The sequence below is a fragment of the Schistocerca piceifrons genome, chromosome 2, assembly GCF_021461385.2.
Source record: "Schistocerca piceifrons isolate TAMUIC-IGC-003096 chromosome 2, iqSchPice1.1, whole genome shotgun sequence".
NCBI lineage: Eukaryota > Metazoa > Arthropoda > Insecta > Orthoptera > Acrididae > Schistocerca > Schistocerca piceifrons.
Window position 1 is genome coordinate 720,391,333 of NC_060139.1, and position 24,330 is coordinate 720,415,662.

The window sequence follows — 24,330 nt, forward strand, 5'->3', positions numbered from 1 at the left end:
TAGTTTCCTAAAACGTTTTTAGGTTAATTACAGTTGTTTGCAAACTCGAATGCAGAGTTAATTTACGATAAATGCAGACAATATATAGGGCAACTTCTCTTTAAGGAAAAACGAGATGCAACATAATATGTTAGCTAGAATCTCTACTACACTAACTAAATCACAAACCCCGATTTACTGCAAATTGCTTGTAGACTATGCAAAGGACAATGGTAGCTTCCGAAAATTCTGGAAAACGCACCTTTAGTGGCACTGATATACAATGAAATTCAGATACAATGTATTCTTTGGCAGAACTGCGAACCAGAAACGCTGATTTGCTACGAAATAAATTATGTTTCCAAACTACTCGTACCGGTACGGTAACTTACGAAAATATAGTGTTGTAAGCGACCGAAAATTTTCAAAAATAACCTGTTTCTTACATAATTGTTCAATGACATTAGAAAACATATGTTTCGAACGAGGATAAGCCTACTGTTTTCAAAAATCTTAAAAGAGTAAAATTAACTTTAAGCCTATAATTGACAATAACAGTACGATTTTATCGCACCACTCACGAAAGTTTGATGTTTCACAATATATCACAATACAAACGGGTATTGGTACAATTAATGAAAGACTATGCAGAAGCGACGGGAACAGTAAAATAAGTGAATCTAGAGCTTCAAATCGGTACACCGTTCTTCTACATGCGATCTCACACAAAAGAAAATTCCGAAATCGGCTTTTATATATAAATAAACGTGCGTATTGCACGGATTTTCCCTTGGGTGATACTGTGCATACTCCTGCGCTGTCGTGCCGAAGAAGAACACTGTCTCTACAGGCAAGCACGGAGGGTTATGTACAAGTTTTCAAGGACATTGGGAAGGTGGCCTATGTTTGTGGCGGTTACTGTAATGACATGACGTATAGTATCGTTGACATTTTCTGCTAGTAATATTAAAATCTCTGGTGTGTTTAAATGCGTTGTTTTGTGTACCAATGTTTTGTGTAATGTGTACAATGTGTCAGATCAGTGGGACACCTGTTTGGAAATTGTTATGAAGTGAATCAAAGTGTTAATGTTTTTTAACTTTCGGGTGGTGTCACAAGAAGTTTGTGCGTTAAAGCACCTTAAACATCAACACATCTATCAAAATGACTCTTAACATGTCAACAACCATTTGAAAGTTGACGATGACTTAAACATTTCAGAACTGTAATAATTTCTTGTAGGTAAGCTTGGTTGTACAGACCTCTGTTAGTTTGCACTTGCAACTTTCATTACGCTTGTGATAAGTGATTGTGAACTAAATCATCGTTTAGTTCAATCCTGATTACGTGTGACGAAGTAAGGGGATACTTGTCGTCAAGTCTTGAAAGTCATTACTGTGCGAGGCAGCGCAATAATTAAGTCATCGGATATTGGTTCGGTAACATGTTTTCAAACTCCCGTTCGTCCACCCCTATATTTCTTTAAAGCTCCGTCGAGTAAATTAAGGCGAACGCGGGGATGGTTCATTTGTAAAGGTAACAGTAATTTCCCGTCCCGTTTCTTATGACATTCAAGCTAGAATTGCGTTTCTAATGCTCTCATCGTGGACGGGAAAGCTTACTTACAAAAAAATAAGAATCCGTTTTAGTGAAGAAAATACTATAGCATCCTACATATTGCTCCCATTGGGATCCCAAATACAAGCTTAGACTAATTACAGCGCGTATTGTTATACAGTGTATATAAATATAGTATATTCAGCTTTCTGTCCTTGTGCACATCTAAATTGTGTAGTTGGCTTTTAACAGAAGAAGTCAAGATCGAAAAAACCATGAGTATAGGAGCTTGTTTACAATGTAGCTTTTGAAATTTGCTGTGCCAGCTAAACATTCTACTGAGTTTTACAGTTACTCGTGATTTTGTATTGGACAATATAGCTCGGAAGATGCAGTGATGTAAATTGCGTTTCAGAAGTCTAGAAAATCATGTATCGCGACAGTTATTAATAGCTGGTATCGCCCACTTCATAATGTCTAGCTTGATCAGCCATATTACAGCAACGAAGTACAGTTACTAGATTGTGATTCGAGAAACTGACATTTCTGTGGATTGCTGATTCACTTGAATCCCTTCCATAGGTTGGGGTGTATCTGCACTGAAGCTGCTACAACATACCTCTTCCAAGTGTCCATTTTGTCACACCTGAGGCATATCACTCGCTGCTGTGGGCATGTGCTGTGTGTGTGGTGAAGGAAACTCTTTACAATCAGGCAATGACACTGCTCCTGATGACACAACATGTCATAGCTAGTGTGTTTGCCTATGACATTACAGGGTGGCAGGGGTCCTGCCGGAGCTGGCATTATGTCCTGCGTAATGAGTCCAGACAGTTGACTGTCGCAACATCTTCCTCCATCAGAAATGAGCTCTGGGTTATGTGAACAGTTTCGTGGACTTGAGCTAATTGCATGATTTCCAACAGAAACAGATCTGATTTCGCCTGTACTTGGTTCCTTACTTTAGAGTTGGAGTGTAAACCACACTGTAACGTCCCTGATTAGTGTGTCCACATAGTCCTGTCCACATCACTGTAAGCCCAGTTCACATGTGATTGATTGCGGCCCATTTTTCGCTGCCAGGTTTCTGACTTGGCTGCAACAATTTGTTTCTTGTCCTTGTCTTGTGCCTTAGTCCCACATCTGCATGAGATTGGCATAGTTGTGAATGGATTTGCCTTGATTAATTGTGAAGGATGGCTAGATGCTCTTCCTGTCACCATCCCCTTACCCTTGGGACAAAATGTGTGTATCCCAACTGTCTGCATAATGTGAGTCGTAAAAGTTTGTGAAAGATTTTCAAATGTTTACAAAGCATGTAACTGAAGCATGACTTGGGCACCAGCCCAGTATTCATGTAGGCAGATGTGGGAAACCACCTAAAAGCCACATCCAGGCATGCTGTGACACTGACCCTCGTCATTAATAATCCGCAGGATGAATTCATACCGTGGACAGTGCACCTCCTTGTCCCAGAAACAGTGCCTTAACATGCATGGTTATCTAGCAGGTGGCTGCAATAATTTGTTTCTCTATTGAAAAATGTTATTGCAATAAAGAAAGCACTGTAGAAAACTGAAGTTCTGCCAAGTTCATTAATGGCTCTGGTTTTTGTATTAGCTTATACAATTCAGGATTTCATCGCAAGAATATGACTTTTCTTCTTTCAATATCAGAAATCACAGAAATTTAACGAGCTGTAAAATGTAGCTACTGCAATTGTTGGCGGTAAGCATCCCATTCTCCATGTTGTTCATTAAATACCGTATTTAAAAAGCCATAAACAGGGGTAGTGCGAGAAATGTATCTGCAACATTAGCAAATGCTTGCAATGCCTGTAGTATAGCTATTGCTAGCTCCTGATAACTGGTTAATTTGTGGTAGGTGTTATTGTAAATTTTTCATGATTGAAGGCCTGTACCCATGCCTAATTGCAAAACTGTTTGAAGTCCTGTTTGCACAAGTCACAGATCTCAAGTCATTGCCACGCTGAAACAATGGAGTTTATTCACAATATTGTATACCAGAGTTCCATTTGTTACAAATAGAATCCACCAGAGTAACACTATAGATGGTATGATAACACTTGTGACAGTTGCTGGAAGAGTTGCCTTTATATCTTGATACCTGCATCAGATCTTCAGCTACCAATGAAATTGTTTGTCTAAGGAAATGTCAAAGTGGTGACTAACTACAGATCCATGGACAGGCAGCATTTCTAGCAATGGGAAATGTAAAGACAGTGTTAAAAGAAAAACAACTTGTGATTAACTTCAGTAGGTAAATATTTGTGGGTACTAGAGGGTTGTAGGCTATACTATGCTGTTTGTTACAGTCCACCTCAGCACAGGTTTGTTTTTTGATTTCCTCTTAAATTGTGCCAAAGGTTTAAGGTAAAATTGTTTATTTCCCAATGTGAGTGGAATGAAGTTAACAGTGTAGAATATCAATAATTTGAGAGTGGACCAAGAGATGACAGTTCTTCACTAAATTGTGGCTTGAGTGGTCAACTCTCGTGGGGCACAGCCTTATCATAGGCACGTCCAACACCAGGTGGGAGGGTTTGCCTGCCTCAGTGACACTGAGGGCTGTGCCAGCAGTAACATAGCTTCTGGCAAGCTGGACAGTCTCAGCAGAGGAGCCTGACAAAGAGTACCCCACAACTTAGAGATGGTAGGGTTATGTTTTTAACCCTGGGTTTCCCTGAGCTGGGGAATAGTCAGTGCCACCAGACCTCGTGTTGTGGAAACATATGTCACCTTAAATCTAGACTTTGATGGAGATGGTGATAGATTTTCCCACAAGTTGTTGAAGATTTTTCAAAGTGTCGTTTGGTTAGTGTTCCTTCCCTCTGCGAAAGCAGCGGTGGAATGTTGTGTGTTCCAAAGAATGGAGGCCTTCACTTCACCACCTGGACTGGAAGGAAGATACACATCTCTATCCAAGAAAAACCTCAGTCTTATGGTGTGCTGCATGTTGATGGGGTGAATGGCTGTTGAGGTAAATCAATAGGTCAACCTCTGAGGCACTTGCAAACCCCCCCTTCCCCTACTTTTCCAGTTGTGTAAGGCTAACAAGCCAGGGCCCTACCTGGGTCAATGCTTGTTTCCCTAGTGGCTCTTGGGATCCTTATGGAATGACATTAATTCACATCTGCTCCTGATGGGATAGGTGTAACATCAGGTAGTACATACACAAAAAGATCTCGGTTGGTCAGTCCACTCAAGAAGAAGGCTCTTAATTATAGCAACAGGCACTAATCTACAATAGCACTTTCATGAAAAACAAGAGAGGAGAAGGAACCTTTTGGAACCCAATCTAGCAACCACCTCAGATGGCACTTCAAACACCATCCAACTACAGAAAACCTTTGTGCCTTCATGTTTTTCAAGAGCACAAGTGAGGCAAGTGATAAAAGAATAGAAGAGGAAGTCCTGTAAGGAATCTGTAGCTTCCAGTTATCTGTCCACTTTCACTCCATGTGTTTGGGACTCAATAAGGCAGATTTCAGGAAGTGCACTACACCTCACCTTATGGCCTTGTTGAGAAATGGGGTCTTGGTGGACACGCCTAAAGACATGGCTCAGATTTTAGCTGTTTTTGCTGTCACTGTGTCACCCAGACAAGCTCCTGACTTTCAGATGTTCCATAGGACTGTGGAGATGACAAGGCCCCACTTCTTCTTGTATAATGGGAAGGTTTACAATTTTCTATTCTCTGTGTGGGAATGGGAGTCAGCTTGTCTGCGGCCAGACACACTGCTCCAGGATCACCATCCAAACTACCATCTCATTTTCCCGAAAACAGTAATACGTCTCCCACAAAGGCGGCCCAGAACTGGGAATCCCCTTGAAATCCATGTCTGGTTGCATCTTACTGAAGTCGATGCTTCCCCTCTACCACTTACGTACACTCCCATGGTTCATAACTCAGCCACGGCTTCGGTGGACCTATCGCACGGCCCAAAAGGCTCCTTTCCCTCTCAAGCCCTCCACTGGCAATTTCTCTCTCTTCTTAGTGAGTTTGAGGGCTCAGAAATAGTCTACACAGATGGATCAGTGGTCGATGGTCTATTGGGTTCGCCTACACTACACTACAATACAGAACAGCGCTCCTTGCTGGAAGGATGCAGTGTTTTCACTGCAGAGTTGGTAGCCATCTATTGCATTCTTGAGCATATCCGCTCCTGCGTCAGTGTGTCCTCCTGACTCCTTAAACAGCCTACAACCTCTCAACCAGTGCTTCCCTCGATATCCTTTGGTAATGCCTATCCAGGAATTTCTTTATGTCCTCTGCAACAGTGGACGTTCAGTGACCTTCATTTGGACCTCAGGACATGTCGGGATGAGCTTGTTGACCACCTGGCCAAACAGTTACCAGTAAACTATCTCTGGAGATTGGCCTGGCGGAAACAGATTTGCGATTGGTCTTCTGCCGCAAAGTTTTTGCGATGCCAAATAAACTCCGTCTTATCAAGGAGACAACGAATGTGTGGCGGTTATCCATGTGAGCCACTGGCAGGGAATCTGTTGTCCTTTGCTGGCTCCACATTGGTCTTACGTGGCTAACACATGGTCACCTTCTCCATCGTGAGGACCCACCTCAGTGTCACTATGGCTCCCATATGACTGTTGTCCACATCTTGTTGGACTGCCCAATTTTAGCCACTGTGCGGTGGACTCTTAACCTTCCCAGCACGCTACCTATGGTGCTGGATGACAATGCCTCAACAGCAGATGTAGTTTTATGTTTTATTTGTGGGGTTTTTATCAGGCAATCTAAGGGTGGGTGTCTAGCCTTCTCTCCAAGGCCTCCACTCTTCCTCCATTTTAACTCTCTGTCACCCTTTCTTTGCATTTTGTTTGCCTTGTTTTCGTCTTTTCCCTATGTGTGCTCATCTCACCTTGCCCTTTAGGATGGACATTTTAGTGTGTTACAGAGTGGCTGGCTCGTCCTTTTTATTCTTGTGATCAGCCAGCCCAGACCATTTGCTCTATGATTTTAAAACCCTCCTCTATTTTTCCTTGTTGTGTACACCCTCCTTTTTTTGTACATTTCTTTCATTTTCTCCTTTGGTGTGGTTTCCCACTCCTTTTACACCCTTTTACTTTCCCAGACGAATTTTGGGAGTTGTTTTATCTTGAACATTGTTTGCGTCAGCGAAAAGGGACTGGTGACCCTACCCTGTAGTTTGGTCCCTTTACACCACCCCCCCCCCCTCCTCCCTCCCCTCAAAAGAATGGCTTGCTGACTCTTTGTAAGGACACTGATCACTAAGCTGTTTAATGCCCCACATCCAGAATCACGACCACCAGTTGAGCGATCAATGCAATTAAGCAAGTGGCAGTGAAATGGATGCTTGTTGACTTTATCATCCCCCTAGTTTACCTTAATATTTTTTTATGTTGGCAATGACAGAGAGTTGAAAGTCAGGGCTGTAGGATGGCTTCAGTCAAAGGCGAAAGAATTTTGTGATTGCAGAACGTCAAAGCTCTTCACATGCTACAACAGATGTCTCAGTGCAGCTGGAAACTATGTGGAAAAATAAATTAAAGTGTGTACTTTTGCAGTGTTGTAAAACAAATTCTGTAACTTCATTCACATTTTTTTTAAATAAATAGAACTTACTTTACGAATAGCCACCTTATGATTTAATCTGTGTGTAATTGGAAGCAAAGTGAGCTCTGTAGAACTCAACTAAAACCTCCCATTAGGACACGTGTGACATCTAAGGGGCATCAATCCCCAAGCAACAGACAATCCTGTGACCAGTCCTCTTCATGACACTTCTGCAGCTAAGAGTAGTGGAATGAATACTGCCATGCATATACTTCTTGTACTTCAAAAGAATGAGGGGTTGTTTAAGAAATTAGTTTTTTTATGTGTACGTGGACTGGCGTGTAAGCTGAAATCTAGTGTAATACAGAATTTATCATCTCAGGGGCACCCACTCAATTTGTGTGTGTGTGCGTGTGGGGGGGGGGGGGGGTCTCATGATGTTGTAGCACAGTAGTCCTGGTGGCAGTGGTGATTTATTCTTACAGAGGATCATTCTGCAATGATATAGGAACTATCAACTCTTTACAAGGAAAACATCAGTCATGTGTGCATCTGTGCTCTGAAAAATCATTGGGAAGTTTGTGGCAGAGACCACTTCCCTATTTTACTTTGTATTCTTTTTTCTTCAAACTGTGGGTAGAATGCTTTCTTAAATATCTCTGTGTGGACAGTAGTTAGCCTACTATCATCTGCATGATAACTATGGGAGTGATATACTAGAGGCTGTAGTATATTCCTTGATTACTCTCTTAATACTGTTTCTTGAAACTTGTAAGAAGGCTTTCGGAGAAAATTGATGTCTATCTTTAAAGAGTCTCAGTGGCACTCTCCTGTTGATGTAAGAAACCTATGATCATCTGAACCTTTCTTAGATACATTCAGTTCCCTTGTTAGTTCTCTGTGGGATGTCTCTCACGCACTGAGTAATAATTTAAGATGAGATGTGTGAGTCCTTTGTAAGCAAGTTCCTTAGTAGAGTAATTGCTTTTTCCCAGTATCTTTTGTTACAGATAAATGCATCATCTGCAAAAAGTCTGAGCTTACTGTTAATATGGTCTGCCATGCCATGAATAGCATGGGTCCTATCACACTTTCCTGTGCCATATCCAGGCATATGAATGTGCACACCTGTGAAATGGTGAGAGGACAGATCATTGGTCGCCGTCTTGTTGACGTACAGTAAATGCCCATCCTCCAGAATCTATCTTAACAAATGCACTATCTCATTGATCATACCTATTGTAAAATTATCTTATGTTGTACACACTTGGAAGAAGTTAACTTGAATGAAAAAAAAAAAAGAATTGTAGACTCTCATGTAGTCTCTCAACATTGTTCACTGCACACACCCCACATGTTTACAGATGACTTTAGGATCCTGACCATTCTGCAACACCTCTGTTCCTTCTACCATTTCTTCTCATCTGTGTTTCTAAAAAGTGAGTCAGCACGATAGGTATGTTGATCTCAGAAGAATGTTGAGACATTAATATTGTTCACTAGCAATCACTGATTATTATTATTATTATTATTATTATTATTATTATTGCTGTTTCATATACTGTTACAATTACTATTATTATTATTAACCCTTTAACTGCTCTGGATGTGTTAACGCATGCACCTGTGTACCTGTCCCTGTGTGCTCTGAACGTGTTTACGCGTGCCACCAGTACTTCTACCTGGTACTCTGAACGTGTCTACATGTAAACACGTTCAGAGCACACAGGGACAGGTACAAAGGCGCACGCGTTAACACATCCAGAGCAGTTAAAGGGTTAATATTATGAAAAAGAAAGTTGCTACTAAACATATGGCAGAGGTGCTGAGTCACAGATAGGCACAACACAAGGACTGTCACAAATAAACTTTCATCCAGTAAGGCCTTCGTCAACAATAGACCACACACACACACACACACACACACACACACACACACACACTTGACTGCAGTCTCTGGCAACTGAAGCCACATTGCGAGCAGCAGCAACATTGCATGATGGGAGAGGTGACGGGGTGGGGGTAAGGAGGAGGCTGTGGCGGGGAGTGGGAGGGATAATAGGGTAAGGGTGGCGAACATTGGAGTACTGCTGGGGAGTGCACAGGGATGAGGTGGAGAGAGTGCAGTCGGGAGATTAGACAGTGGGCAAGGGAGAGGAGAGGGGGGGGGGGGGGGGAGATAGTGGAAAAGGGGGAAGTAAAAAGACTGGGTGCGATGGTGAAATGAGGGTTGTGTAGTGCTGTAAAGGGAACAGGGAAGGGACTGAATGAGTGAGGACAATGACTTAACGAAGGTCGAGGCCAGGATGGTTACGGGGATGTGGGGAAAGTTTCCACCTGTGCAGTTCAGAAAAGCTGGTACTGGTGGGAAGGATCCATATGGCACAGGCTGTGAAGCAGTCATTGAAATGAAGGATGTCATGTTTGGCAGTGTGCTCAGCAACAGGGTGGTCCACTTGTTTCTTACCATAGTTTGTTGGTGACCACTCATGTGAACAGACAGTTTATTGGTTGTCATGCCCACATAAAATGCAGCACAATGGTTGCAGCTTAGCTTGTAGGTCACATGACTGGTTTCACATGTAGCCCTGCCTTTGATGGGGTAGGTAATGTTTGTGACCGGACTGGTGTAGGTGGTGGTGGGAGGATGTATGGGACAGGTCTTGCATCTAGGTCTACTACAGGGATAATAGCCATGAGGTAAAGGGGTGGGAGCAGGGGTTGTGTAGGGATGGACAAGTACGTTGTGTAGGTTTATTGGATGGTGTAATACCATTGTGGGAGGGGTGGGAAGGATAGTGGACAGGAGATTTCTCATTTCAGGGCATGACGAGAGGTAGTCAAAGCCCTGGTTGAGAATGTAATTCAGTTGCTCCAGTCCTGGGCAGTACTGAATTACGAGGGGAATGCTCATCTGTGGCCAGACAGTGAGATTTTGAGAAGTGGTGAGAGACTGGAAAGATAAGGCATGGGAGATTTGGTTTTGTATAAGGTTGGGAGAATAATTACGGTCTGTGAAGTCTTCAGTAAGACCTTTGGTATATTTTGAGAGAGACCGCTCATCACAATCGGTAGCTAGGCTGTATGAAAAGGACTTCTTGGTGTGGAACGGGTGGCAGCTGTCGAAGTGGAGGTATTACTGGTAGGTTTGATATGGATGGAAGTACTGATGTAGCCATCTTTGAAGTGAGGGTCAACATTTAGGGAGGTGGCTTGTTGGCTTGAGTAGTGTAGGCACCCCGGTGGTCCCGGTCGCCTACGGTGGACTGGAAGCCGAGCGGTGACCTCTCCAGTTGACAGGACGCTGGGAAATGACTGTGAACGTGTCAGAAAGCCAAAGAAACATTATTAATTCATGACACCTTTATTCCTGCCGAGTACAATGGGGCCTGCGTAACACAGGCTAGCTGAGCTTGGTGATATCAACGACCTTCCCCGAGTCCTCGCTGACTCGGAGTGATGACACCAGCTCCGGGCCGCACTAGTCTTGCTAGCGCAGCGCCACGTGCTGTGACGTAGCGATAGAATGCCCTTACTTCGGCCATGCCTGGCTGGCGGCACCCGGCTCGCCGGCCGGCTCGGTGGCGGACAGCAGGCCTCTGCCCGTAGGAGGCTCCTGGTTGGAGTCCTGGCGCTGTCGGCATAAGAGGCGTTCTTGTAGTGCGGAGTGTACTCTATCCCACCCCGTCTTCTTCCCTGCTCCTCCTGGTGGCTCGTCTGCAGTGGACGGGTGGACTGGCTGCAATTCCCCAGCGTCGTCGGCTCACCCGGTTGTGACGGCGGCTGCACAGGGCCTAGGCCCCGCACGATCTCGACGACGGCTCACTGATGTGGTCAGCATTGGCGGCAAGCGAGTCTGCCGCGATGTCTGCTAATCCTGGGTTGATGATTGACAGTGGCAGCAGAGAGGATCAGAGCTGGTACTCTCCCCTCATGTCTGCTGCTGGATGGGCCACCCTTACTGCAATATCTCCTTAATAAAGATTAACATGTTGATCACCGAGCTGAGCGCTACGCAGCGACCCAGTACACATCTAACTGCAAGTCTAACTGCGAGTGCCATGTTGCTATCAAAGCTGGCGTATTTAAAGGAAGCACGAGCAACGTCCTGACATCATGCTCGTTTGTTATGAACACATTCATTCCACTTATACTGCTGATTCATCTGTCGTACTCGCCCCTTAGGTGTTCTTGCGACAGGTGTTCTTATGGCAGACTTATGCGAAGTTATGTACAGGGCTATTACAAATGATTGAAGCAATTTCATAAATTCACTGTAGCTCCATTCATTGACATATGGTCACGACACACTACAGATACGTAGAAAAACTCATAAAGTTTTGTTCGGCTGAAGCCGCACTTCAGGTTTCCGCTGCCAGAGCACTCGAGAGCGCAGTGAGACAAAATGGCGACAGGAGCCGAGAAAGCGTATGTCGTGCTTGAAATGCACTCACATCAGTCAGTCATAACAGTGCAACGACACATCAGGACGAAGTTCGACAAAGATCCACCAACTGCTAACTCCATTCGGCGATGGTTTGCGCAGTTTAAAGCTTCTGGATGCCTCTGTAAGGGGAAATCAACGGGTCGGCCTGCAGTGAGCGAAGAAACGGTTGAACGCGTGCGGGCAAGTTTCACGCGTAGCCCGCGGAAGTCGACGAATAAAGTAAGCAGGGAGCTAAACGTACCACAGCCGACGGTTTGGAAAATCTTACAGAAAAGGCTAAAGCAGAAGCCTTACCGTTTACAATTGCTACAATCCCTGACACCCGATGACAAAGTTAAACGCTTTGAATTTTCGGTGCGGTTGCAACAGCTCATGGAAGAGGATGCGTTCAGTGCGAAACTTGTTTTCAGTGATGAAGCAACATTTTTTCTTAATGGTGAAGTGAACAGACACAGTGTGCGAATCTGGGCGGTAGAGAATCCTCACACATTCGTGCAGCAAATTCGCAATTCACCAAAAGTTAACGTGTTTTGTGCAATCTCACGGTTTAAAGTTTACGGCGCCTTTTTCTTCTGCGAAAAAAACGTTACAGGACACGTGTATCTGGACATGCTGGAAAATTGGCTCATGCCACAACTGGAGACCGACAGCGCCAACTTAATCTTTCAACAGGATGGTGCTCCACCGCACTTCCATCATGATGTTCGGCATTTCTTAAACAGGGGATTGGAAAACCGATGGCTCAGTCGTGGTGGAGATCATGATCAGCAATTCATGTCATGGCCTCCACGCTCTCCCGACTTAACCCCATGCGATTTCTTTCTGTGGGGTTATGTGAAAGATTCAGTGTTTAAACCTCCTCTACCAAGAAACGTGCCAGAACTGCGAGCTCGCATCAACGACGCTTTCGAACTCATTGATGGGGACATGCTGCGCCGAGTGTGGGAGGAACTTGATTATCGGCTTGATGTCTGCCGAATCACTAAAGGGGCACATATCGAACATTTGTGAATGCCTAAAAAAACTTTTTGAGTTTTTGTATGTGTGTGCAAAGCATTGTGAAAATATCTCAAATAATAAAGTTATTGTGGAGCTGTGAAATCACTTAAATCATTTGTAATAACCCTGTAATGCAGTACAGCTGACGCTGTACCTCTGTCTTACACTCTACGAAAGTCTCCGTCTAACACTAACCCGCGTGCTAAGCAATTCTATCTGGCCTGTTGTGTGTAACCAGGCCATTGCCCCTGCGTGGCAACTCATTCCGATACATGTGCAATCCTCTTACCTCTTGGCTAACCTACCGCCTCTGGCTCTCGGTATAGGCAACAAAACATTGACAATATTCCACGTTTCCAACTCTTTACTATTCCGTGACACTACAGTAGGACCAGGTGAAGCAAATGGGGGTGATGTTGTTAAGGTTCTGGAGGAATGTGGATAGGGTACCTCACCCTCGATCCATATCACAAAGATGTCATCAATGAATCTGAACCAGGAGTGGGTTTAGGATTCCGGGTGTTTAGGAAGGATTCCTCTTGATGGTTCATGAATAGATTGGCAGATGGTGCCATGCAGGTGCCCACAGCCATACCCTGGGTTTGTTTGTATGTAATGTCTTCCAAGGAGAAGTAATTGTGGGTGAGGATATAGTTGGTCATGGTGATTAGGAAGGATGTTGTCGGTTTAGAACCCACTGGGCATTGGGAAAGGTAGTGTTCAATAGTGGTAAGGTCATGGGCATTAGGGATGTTAGTGCACAGGGAGGAGGCATCAATAGTGATGAGCAGGGCACCGTCTAGTAAAGGGACAGGAACTGTGGAGAGGCAGTGGAGGAAATGGTTGGTATCTTTTATACAGGAGGGTAGGTTCCGGGTAATAGGCTGAATGTTTTGGACTATAAGAGCAGAGATTCTCTCAGTGGGGGCACAGTAACTGGCCACCATGGGACGTCCTGGGTGGTTAGGTTTATGGACTTCAGGAAGCATTTAGGAGATATGAGTGCGGGGAGTGGTAGGGTTAAGCAGGGAGATGGACTCTGGGGAGAGGTTCTGGGCTGGGCCTAAGGATTTGAGGAGTGACTAGAGATCCTGCTGAATTTCTGGAATGGGGTCTTTGTGGCGAGGTTTCTGGGAGGATGTATCTGACAGCTGGTGGAGTCCTTCTACAGGTAATCATAGCGGTTCAAAACAACAATGGTGGAGCCTTTGTTCACAGGTAGGATTATAGGGTCAGGATCAGTTTTTAGAAGGTGGACTGCAGTTCTTTTTGCAAATGTAAGGTTAGTTTGCATGTTGATTTGGGAAATTATGGTGAAGCAAAGTTTGAGGTTAAGAAATTCTGGAAAGTTAATAGGGGGTGATTTGGGGGCAGTGGGGATCGATCACAGTTGGGTGGAGGAGTGAACTGAGTTAGGCAGGGTTCAACATTGGTCTTTGGTAGAATGATTGATAGGGCTGATGGCAAAAAAGTGTTTCCATTGTAGGGACTGGGAGAAGGTCTTTAACAAGTCCTGCATGATTGAATTTGGGAGTGGGGCAAAAGGTGAGGTTTCTGGTAAGAACTGATATTTCTGTGGGACTAAGGCTTCTGGAGGAAAGGTGTGTTTCAGGTCTGTTTAGTTTCTGGATTCTGTGTGGTGGTGGTGGGAGGGGGTTTTGGAGGGCAGGGTAAATGTACGAGTGTGGTTTGAAAAGTTCTCGCAACGAGTTGTTCACGTGATATTCATTGGACTGTTGCCTGTAAACATGTGCCACTTCAGTGCTCTTGGAAGAGAGTTGTGGCGTTGACGTAGCTCTGTTGTTGTTCACGCGTAGTGCTTTGTGAAGGTGGAAAAAATCAAGATTCAAGCCTTGGTTAAGTACCTTGTAAAGAAAGGTATGAAAGCAAAGGACATCCATGCCAATTTCCAGAATACACTAGGGGATTCTGCTCCTTCATATTCACCTGTTGCCAAGTGGACAAAATAAATTTAAATTTGGTTGGGAGAGCTTAAATGATGATCCACACTGTGGTCGGCCAAGATGTGTCACTACTCCAGAAATTATTGCAAAAGTGCACAAAATGGTCATGGAAGATCACTGATTGAAATTGCATGAAATTGCTCGTGCTTGCCAGACGCCATCCGAAATGGTATATCACATTTTAACTGAAGAATCTGAAATGAAAAAATTATCTGCAAGATAGGTGCCGCAATTCTTGACGCGCACCCAGACGCATGTCGTCGCCATGGCAAAATTACACGAACTAAGGTATGAATTGTTGCCACACCTGCCTTATTCACCTGATATGGCTCCATAAGACTTCCATCTCTCCCCAAAACTGAAAATTTTTCGTGGTGGACTAAGATTCACTTCAAACGAAGAATTGGTAGCCAGAGTTGACAACTATTTTGCAGGCCTGGAGGAAACTCATTTTCAAAATGGGATCAAGGCACTGGAACATTGTTGGACCAAGTGCATTAATCTACAAGGAGACTACATTGAAAGATAAAAAAGTTTTAGTTATGTAAGTACTTTTTTTCTATTCTGTTCTGAGAATTTTTCAAACCACCCTCATAGTAGGCCTGCGGGACAGGGTTTGTCAGCTATGAGGGGACGTGGGGGAGGTTTGGAGGTTGTCGTTGAGGTGGTTGACGCTGGTACTCCAAGGCAGGAGTAGGAATTGAGCAGGGTGGAGAGCTTGTTGTGTGTGTTGCTCTAGTTCCTGGATGGCAGGAGTTTGTGTGTGTGATGGGTTCCAGGAACTTAGGATTGCATAGCAGGAGAATTTTGCAGATGGAGAGAAGGTACTGCAAGGAGGTTTGGGCTTGGCCGATATGGTTTTGCAGGGCATTGTTGGTGAGGGCTAAGGATTAGCGCAATCTGAACAGATGGAGATCATTGTGGAAGGAGGGATCGCAGCCGGAGATGGGTAATTTGATGGTAAGGCCATTTTGTGGGATTCCATGAGCCAAGCAATGATGCAGGAACAGTATAAGGGACTGGGTTTGGGCTAGGGATAAGGAAACTGGAGCAAGGACCCATGGTGGTGGAAAAAATACAAAAAAATACGTAAATATTGTAAAATTATGTATGAAAAAGAGGAAGAAATGGATGCAAAACAGGGAAATAAGATAAAATCTGAAGGAGTCGATGATAACGAAAGGCGAAAACTCACTAAACTTGGTGTGTGGCCACAATGAGATCAAAGAAAAGATATAAATAATAAAAATGTATTTATTATTGTGGTTAGCAGGTCTGAGTGTGGATAAATATGAGGAAGGGCAACGGCAATGTGACTGGATGAGGTGGAATTAGTGGGAGTGAACTGGGATAGAATGGAGAAAGAGTAGGGGGTTGGGAGGGGTTCGTAGTATGAGATACAAAATCATGTGGCAGAAGGACTCCACCAGCTGTCAGATACATCCTCATACAAACCTAGTCACAATGACTCCATTCCAAAAACCAGCAAGATCTCCAGTCACTCCTCAAATCCTTAGGTCCGTCCCAGAACCTCTCCCTGGAATCCATCTCTCTGCTCACCCCTACCACTCCCTTCACTCCTATCTCCTACATGCTTCCTAAAGTCCATAAACCCAACCACCCAGGAGACCCCATTTTGGCCTGTTACTGTGCCTCCACTGAGAGAATCTCTGTTCTTGTAGACCAACACATTCAGCCTGTTACTCAGAACCTACCCTCCTGTATAAAAGATACCAACCATTTACTCTACCAACTCTCCACAGTTCCTGTCCCTTTACTACACGGTGCCCTGCTTGTGGCTATTGATGCCACCTCTGTTTACATTAATGTCCCTAATGCCCATGGCCTTACCGCTATTGAACACTACCTTTCCCAACACCCAACGGATTCCAAGCTAACAACCGCCTTTCTTGTCACCATGACCAACTATATCCTCACCCACAATTACTTTTCCTTTGAAGGCATTACCTACCAACAAATCTGGGGTATGGTTATGGGCACCCACATGACACCATCCTATACCAATCTATTCATGGACCGTCTGGAGGAATCCTTCCTAAACACTCATAATCTTAAACCTTCTCCTGGTTTAGATTCATTGATGACATCTTTGCAATCTGGATCAGAATCTCAACAACTTCTCCCCCATTTGCTTCACCTGGTCCCGTCTCGCCCATTTGTTTCACCTGGTCCTATTCATCCCAACAAGTCACTTTCCTAGATGTTGACCTCCATCTCAAAGATGGCTACATCAGTACCTCCATCCATATCAAACCCACTAACTGCAGAAATACCTCCACTTTGATAGTTGCCACCCATTCCATACCAAGAAGTCATTTCCATACAACCTAGTCACTCGTGGTCATCGCATCTGCAGTGATGAGCATTCCCCCTCAAACTATACCAAGGGTCTCACTGAAGCCTTCACAAACCATAACAATCCTCCCATCCTTGTACAAAAACCAATCTTTTGTGCCTTATCTTTCCAGTCTCCCACCACTTCCCAAAGTTTCACCGACCGGCCACAGAGGAGCACTCCCCTTGCAATTCAGCAACCCCCTTCCCCCTCCCCCCCACCACCCCCTCCCAGGACTGGAGCAACTAAATTACATTCTCAACCAGGGTTTTGACTACCTCTCGTCGTGCCATGAAATGAGAAATGTCCTGCCCAATATCCTTTCCACCCCTCCGATAGTGGTATTCCACCGTCCACTGAACCTACACAATATACTTGTTCATCCCTACATGACCCCTGCTCCCAAACCCTTACCTCATGGCTCTTATCCATGTAGATGCAAGACCTGTCCCATACATCCTCTCACCCCCACCTACTCCAGTCTGGTCACAATCATTACCTATCCCATCAAAGGCAGGGCTACCCGAGAAACCAGTCATGTGATCTACAAGCTAAGTTGCAACCACTGTGCTACCTTCTATGTGGGCATGACAACCAACAAGCTATCTGTCCACATGAATGGCCACTGACAAACTGTGGCCAAGAAACGACTTGACCACCCTGTTGCTGAGCACACTGCCAAACTTGACATCCTTCATTCCAGTGACTGCTTCAAAACCTATGCCATATGGATCCTTCCCACCAGTACCAGCTTTTCTGAATTTGTAGGTCAGAACTTTCCCTGCAATATATCCTATGTTCCCAGAACACTCTTGGCCTCAACCTTCATTAGTCATTGTCCTCACCCATCCAGCCCCTTCCCTGTTCCCTTTACAGCACTACACAACCCTCATTTCACCATCGCACCCAGTCTTTTTACTTCTTCCCTTTTCCTCTATCCCCCTCTCCTCCCCACCTCTCCCCTGCCCTCTGTCTAATTTCCCGACTACACCCTCTCCACGTTGTCCTTGTGTGCTCCCCAGCAGGAAGTCACTGTTTGCCATCTCTATCATACTATTCGTTGCCATCCCCACCACAGCCTCCTCCTTAGCCCCACCCAGTCACCATTTCCATCATGCAATGGTGCTGCTGCTCACAGTATGGCTTCAGTTGCCAGAGACTGCAATCATGTGTGTGTGAGTTGTGTTTTCATGATTTTGTGTGTGTGTGTGTGTGTGTGTGTGTGTGAGATCTATTTTTGACAAAGGCCTTACGTAGGGCTAAAAGCTTATTTGTGACAATCTTTTTGTTGTGCCTGTCAGCGATCCTGTGTGGTGAGTAGCAACCTTCTTCTTTATAATATTATTCGATTCCATCCTGGATTTTCCTGTTTGATATTGTTATTAAATCATATGCATTATTTATGAGGTACCCAGTGACTGCTTCTTTAGATAAATGTGTTCTAGTTGAATCTCTAATCTCCTTGGGGAAATAACTGCATAGTTTTAACCCTTTGTGGAAAATGATGTTCTGAGTTTTTTATTTGTTCTTTCTATTCACATGTAATATAGTCTTTTTTTTTAATAGATGAACTCAGGGGTGCCAATTTTTTAAAATATTTCCTGATAGTGGGCTGGGTTACATTTAGTTATTAGTCTTATGGCCCTTTACGCAATCATTAATCAGTGACTTCATGGACCTTAGCACTCATTTAGGTTTTTGGGCAGGGGAGATGTATTTACTTATTCAAGCGATATTTAAGTGTGCAAATGTAATTTTTTTTTCAGTTGTTAGACATGGCCACATTGACACCGGAACAGCTGCAGAGAATTGAAGAAAACAAACGAAGAGCACAGGAACTGAGAAGAAGTAAACTTTTGAACCAGCAGAGTGCCTCAGCAACTGTTTATCAAAATAATAAGAATAGTTTCTCAGATACCCATCATAAAAGGGCTTCAGATGTGGTCACAGTGGGACAAGATACATTGAAGCGTAGTTCATCAAGTACCGTTCCATGTCCTGAAGCACAATCTCCTAAGAGAGTAGCTTCTGAAACAGGAGATAACAGACTTCAAGGAGTTAAAACAGTGTTGCCTTTTTATGGTAACATACAATCTAGTTCAAATAAAAACAGTACATCTTCTACTGATCTGTGGATTAATAATGCCGCCCACAGTAACGTGCGTGCTGACAATGATCAGAACATTTTTGGCAAATCACAATCTTCCAATAAAATTACAGGATATTGTAAACTTGTTTCAAAAGATAGGTTTGTTATAGATGTTGGCTACCATAAGCGTATGATAGACATTTTCAAAACTATGGGAAGTGCAAAATATGGTAAGTAAAAAGAAACAAAAAAAAACCCTTTCTTTCATTGTCTGTAATTTGTTAAGATAAATAATTAAAAATGGATTAAAGGAATTCGTGGTGGGCTGCATCATATCAGTCAGAAGACTGACGGCTCAAAAATGGTTATATGTAGGTAAATTTTGTCATTTGTTTGGGCACTCAAGCATTTCACTGAGATGCAGTAGAACAAAAGATTAACAGCTTTCATGTCATGGAATAGTCAATACTGTGTCATAGTATCCAAATTGTCAGCCAACAATGTAGATACAGATAGGAATGATGTGAATTAGTCATGAAAGCAGTGTATCATACTCATTTTGTAGTGCTGTTTCTAAATCTTCGGTCTGCCTAACCAGTTATTAACATTCATAATATACTGCCAGTTACTTAGGTTCACTGATATAATTATGAATTATGGTGAGGAGAAGGAGACCGGAAGAGGTGCTCATGCTGTCTACAAGTGTAAATTACGTAGTGGAAGACTTCCTCACTATGGAACATTAAGGCATCATACCTGTTAGGTATCACCAGCTAATGTTTTCTGTGCTTGTTTGCCATGGAATGATGTGTAAGCGTTTTGCAAAACCTATACATCTGATAGTACAATTTTCTATAGCAGCTTACCCACAATTTATGCATACCAAATCTACAAAACAGCTGGGTACAGTACTACTTATTGAGCATGGCAACTTTTGTTTCCAGCATGTTAAAGCCATTTCTCATTTCAGTGCCAATGCAGAAGCACTGCTAAATGACAGCTTTGGAGCATATTGGATAGGCCGAGCTGTTGTGTGACCATCACATTTGCATGACTCAAGTGTGGTGTACATCGCTTCGGTTGCTACCAGAGCTGAGCTGATTGTCCAAATCAAAGCACATTCCATGTCAAGAAATAGAACCGTGCCATGATTGATAGCTCCCCCCCCCCCTCCCCCCCCACATTGCCCCCACCAGGCAGGCACTACAATCAGTTTCTACCATTGATGGCAGAAATTTTGTCATTTGAGGAGTTTTAAGGTTATTGCTGTGGGAGCAGCAAACATGTAATAAAGAGTTTTCAAGTCATACTGTTTGGACATCTATTAAGTTATTCAAATATTCTTTTAATAGAAAGTAATTTGTGTATGATTGTTTCTATCTATTTTCAGAGCTTTGTGGCTTTCTTGCCTGCATAACTTATAAACATAAGATTAAAAAGATGGTTTTTGAACAAAAAGTAATCATGTATATGTGACCTATGGTTCCTCAGTTTTGTTGGTGAAGTCCTGATACAACCTAAACATTGCTTTGTTCTTACTGTAAATTCATTGTTAATGTGGATCTTTTGTCATTACCAATTTTACAGACTTTCTCTTCAGCTGACTACAGCTATAGCTGCAAATTTTATGAATAATTGTTCACTTTTGAGAAGTGTGTCATTTAGTTTATAGATGTATCTTTTTTCTGTTTAGGATTCATCAGTATTGTGGCACAGTCACAACTGTGCTTCCATTGCAATACTGAAACTTTGTGAGATTGTAACATGGTGATCATTTCCATCTCTAATGGCCCACATGCCAATGAGATGCAAAATTCTTAGCTTTTTCATTGATTGTTACCCAAACAACAATTTCTATTAAAAATCTTACTTTTTATTGTATGATGATGTTATAATATGGATAATGTGTGCTTTGTTATTATTGTAATTAATTGCAGATGCACCTTCCAAAAGATGGAGTTTCCATATAAAAGACCACAATTTGTTGTTGAAAGTACTGGATGCGGAGCCTGACTTGTCTATATCAAAGTTACCAGACATTGTTTTAAGGGTAGGATATTTAGAGTTTTCCCACATTATTTTGTTTCTTATGGCTTTTTACAATTTCTATCAATGTGCTTTCATATGTGTATGTATAACATTTCTTACTTTTATGCTACTTTAATTTCATTTATAAATCTGATGATTCCAGTACTTGGAATACTGCAGTAAATAAAAATAGGTTGTCTAACCTTGGCAGCATTATTCATTAAAAAAATTAATAATAAGTGCAGACTTATTTAAACAGTTTCATGCCTGTATCAATACGGCTGACAAGTGGGAACAAACTTCTTTAGTTAATGCCAATTTGGCAGCCTGCGTGTCAGATTTCTTAATTTTAATTGTGTAAGTCATATGATACTGATGGGTGCATATAGGCTATAATGCCGTTTGCGTATTGTTCATGAAGATATAGAGAAAGGGGAAACACTGTCAGCACAAATCCTACTGTTCTTAAACAGCATTAAATGTTAAATTTAAAATAACATCCCCATCCAAGAAATTGATAACTGCCTACGTCCCAAGTGTTTCATTCCATGAGAAAAGATGTAAAGCCTGAGGATAAATACCAGTCCTAGATATTGGAACACGTACACAATAACCCCTCCATTCTCAAATGTACAAACTTCTTTGTCTGCATGTTAACATCGTTTCAGCTATTTCACACATTTATAGCTATATTTGTATTTTCTATCATAACATTTCATCCTATTTCCATCCCTGTGCAACATTTTTCTTTTTCCATCAGTGAGAGCCACTTTTGGAATGATGTAAATATGACAATTCATTGTCTTCCTCATTCCATGATCACATTCAGAAACAAAAAAAAAAGTTTGACTGCAAAAGTGAATCATAACACCTAGGAACAGGAACTTTCAAAGAAAAGTAGTTGTGTTTGTGCAGTATCAATTTGATTGAAAGGTAACGAAAGAGTGATATTTTTGAATTTTCATTCAGAATGCTTGTCCTAAAAACTGTTGGCAAGTTGTCTGTACTTCCTTTATTCCAAGTCAACTTACTACTGCACTTGTGCTTTATTTTGATGTGACAGTAACTATGCTGAATTATTCCCTCTTAAACTTTTTTTAAGAATCCACAGATGGGGTGAAAGGCAAGCCTGGGGCTTTCTTTGTCTGTTTTTAATAGTTATACCCTGCACACCACTTCGCAGCACATGGTGGACAAAAATCATGTCTCTAAATTTCCTTAACATCTTCTGCCACACTGACTTTGTATGGACTTAAAATCATTATAAATAAATTAACTTGCTTAGAAACACAAGCAAATAAAAAGCAGTCTGCTGTCATATCCTAAGTGTCAAGGTCGGAGGAAGGGATGTACCTTAAACGGCTGCAAAGGGCCTTGGTTTAAAGAGATGCTCTTCCTAGTTGTTATGATCAGAAAGCAAGTGAGCAGTTTTCGGAGAAATACTTTAGTTACTGGATTAGGATTTAAGCCTCAGGCAAGTAAGGATAATCATCCAAAATGCTCTAGATTATTTTACTGAAACAAAAAACCTGACTTAATGATATTTGGAGTCTTGGTTATGGAAGTGCCTTCCCATCACCTTTGCTGTTTTATCTCATCTGGGCTCATTTGGCATTGCTTGCCTCAGCTACTGATGGCAACACATTTTGGGAACCGGCAATGTCTTCTTGACCACTCACGAGTGATTGACTTCCGTGGAATTGGGGGTATGTAATGTGTTTTAGAGGTCATTTCCATGCTAACTTTGGAACCCTCTTGTTGCAGATGGCTGTGTTATAATCCAAGAGCAACTATTGCTAATTTATGTAGGTGATTTCCTATTGTGTTGGGACTAGTAGCAAACTGATGGCAGTGGTTGCAATCTTCGAAAACAAACTTGCATTAGGAACAGGGACAGAAGTTGCTGGATTACGATACCTCTGATGTGCTGTGTACACCAACCTTCACTCCCACCTCCCACGGCGCTCTCCTTGCTCTCTTTTTAGTGAAAGTAAAGGTAAATGATTTGCCTGGATGCATGTCTCTATTACTTGTAGAGCTCTTGTTAATGTTTTTCTAATGGTTTACAGTAGTAGGCTTTTTTTAACTGAGATGTGAGTACATTAAGTACGGTAACCTGCAATCCTTGTGGTGCATTTTGTTTTTTGGGCAGCCATCATGCATTTGTGGTGATGACTGCTTTGGTTGCTGAGAGAGTGGTTCATACATTGTGCTCTTCCAGCAGTTGCTTAATGGCTAGTAGTGTTGTAGAGTAAGAAAGTGGTAACGATGGTGATCGATAAGATGGTGTGATTCTGTCAGATGCAGGTCTGCTTCTTCAGTCAATTTATGAATTCCTTCTGCTTTATATTGAAATTGTAATTACTCTTAGTCCTTTTGTTGGATCTGATTTTAACCCTTTGCCTTACGATTTAAGTTCCATTAGCGTGAGCCGTAAGTGGCTGCAAGGTATGGATGTGCCTTACGATTTCCGGCACTTACACACGCGAAGGCTGCGGTGTACTAAGCTTGGTGGCATCCGAAGTCGTGCAGATGCCCATCGGATTTGTAAGTACGTATGTGAGGTACCAGTAACGTGACATTTCTACAGGTATCATAAATAATGACAAATAGTTGCCCATTGGAAACGAAACATTCATTGTCTCAAAAGCAACGATATATTCACAAACGTTTTATTTCCCTTTATAAGCAAACATACATCGGTGAAATACATCTTAATAATAATATACACAACAATGCAATGTATAATATTTTGTTCAAAACATTCTGGGACCTGTTACGTTAGTACTTTGGCAAACATATTTTCAAACGCAACGTCTTCACAATGACATGTACACGATTTTATGATATCGTTCAAAACAATCTGGCACATGTAATGCAACCCTGCACTTTTTGTCTTCCCATGTTGTTTCGCTGCATCGTTTATGCTTTCTGCACACTACACAAGCTCTCACAGGATTTACTTTTGATGGTGTTGGATCAATATGTTTGGGAAAATGTGCCCAATGTTGTGCGTCCAGTCTTTGTGGTATATCGCCGGATGCTAATCATCCCTTCTGATTATATTCCGCAACAGGTGTAGTTTTCAACACTGATCCTGCAATGTAAATCCTATATTTTGCGTAGCTCTATCATTTGCCGCAATGTATTTTGTAATACAAAATGTATATGTTAAATAAAGAAACATCAAATTGGTAAAAGAATATCTCGCGGTATCCTTTCATACATTTTTTCATCACAGGGAAGCATGCGAGCATCTGATCTTGGCGATCAATTCCAATCATGCCTGTATTGTATTCGATGACACATTTTGGTTTCCACGACGCATTACGGAGATGTGTGTCTGTGGCAA

The 24,330-nt window shown here is 42.6% G+C and overlaps 1 protein-coding gene across 1 annotated transcript in view; it reads left to right on the forward strand.

Moving 5' to 3' along the window:
* Window positions 1-947: 947 nt before the first annotated feature.
* Window positions 948-24,330, forward strand: part of LOC124776379 (SWI/SNF-related matrix-associated actin-dependent regulator of chromatin subfamily A-like protein 1) — a 135,695-nt gene continuing 112,312 nt past the window's right edge. The window contains exons 1-3 of the mRNA XM_047251343.1: window positions 948-1,221; window positions 18,628-19,180; window positions 20,888-21,000. Of these exons, the coding sequence (XP_047107299.1) occupies window positions 18,637-19,180; window positions 20,888-21,000 (657 nt within the window). The 5' untranslated portion in view covers window positions 948-1,221; window positions 18,628-18,636. The remainder of the gene's footprint in view (window positions 1,222-18,627; window positions 19,181-20,887; window positions 21,001-24,330) is intronic.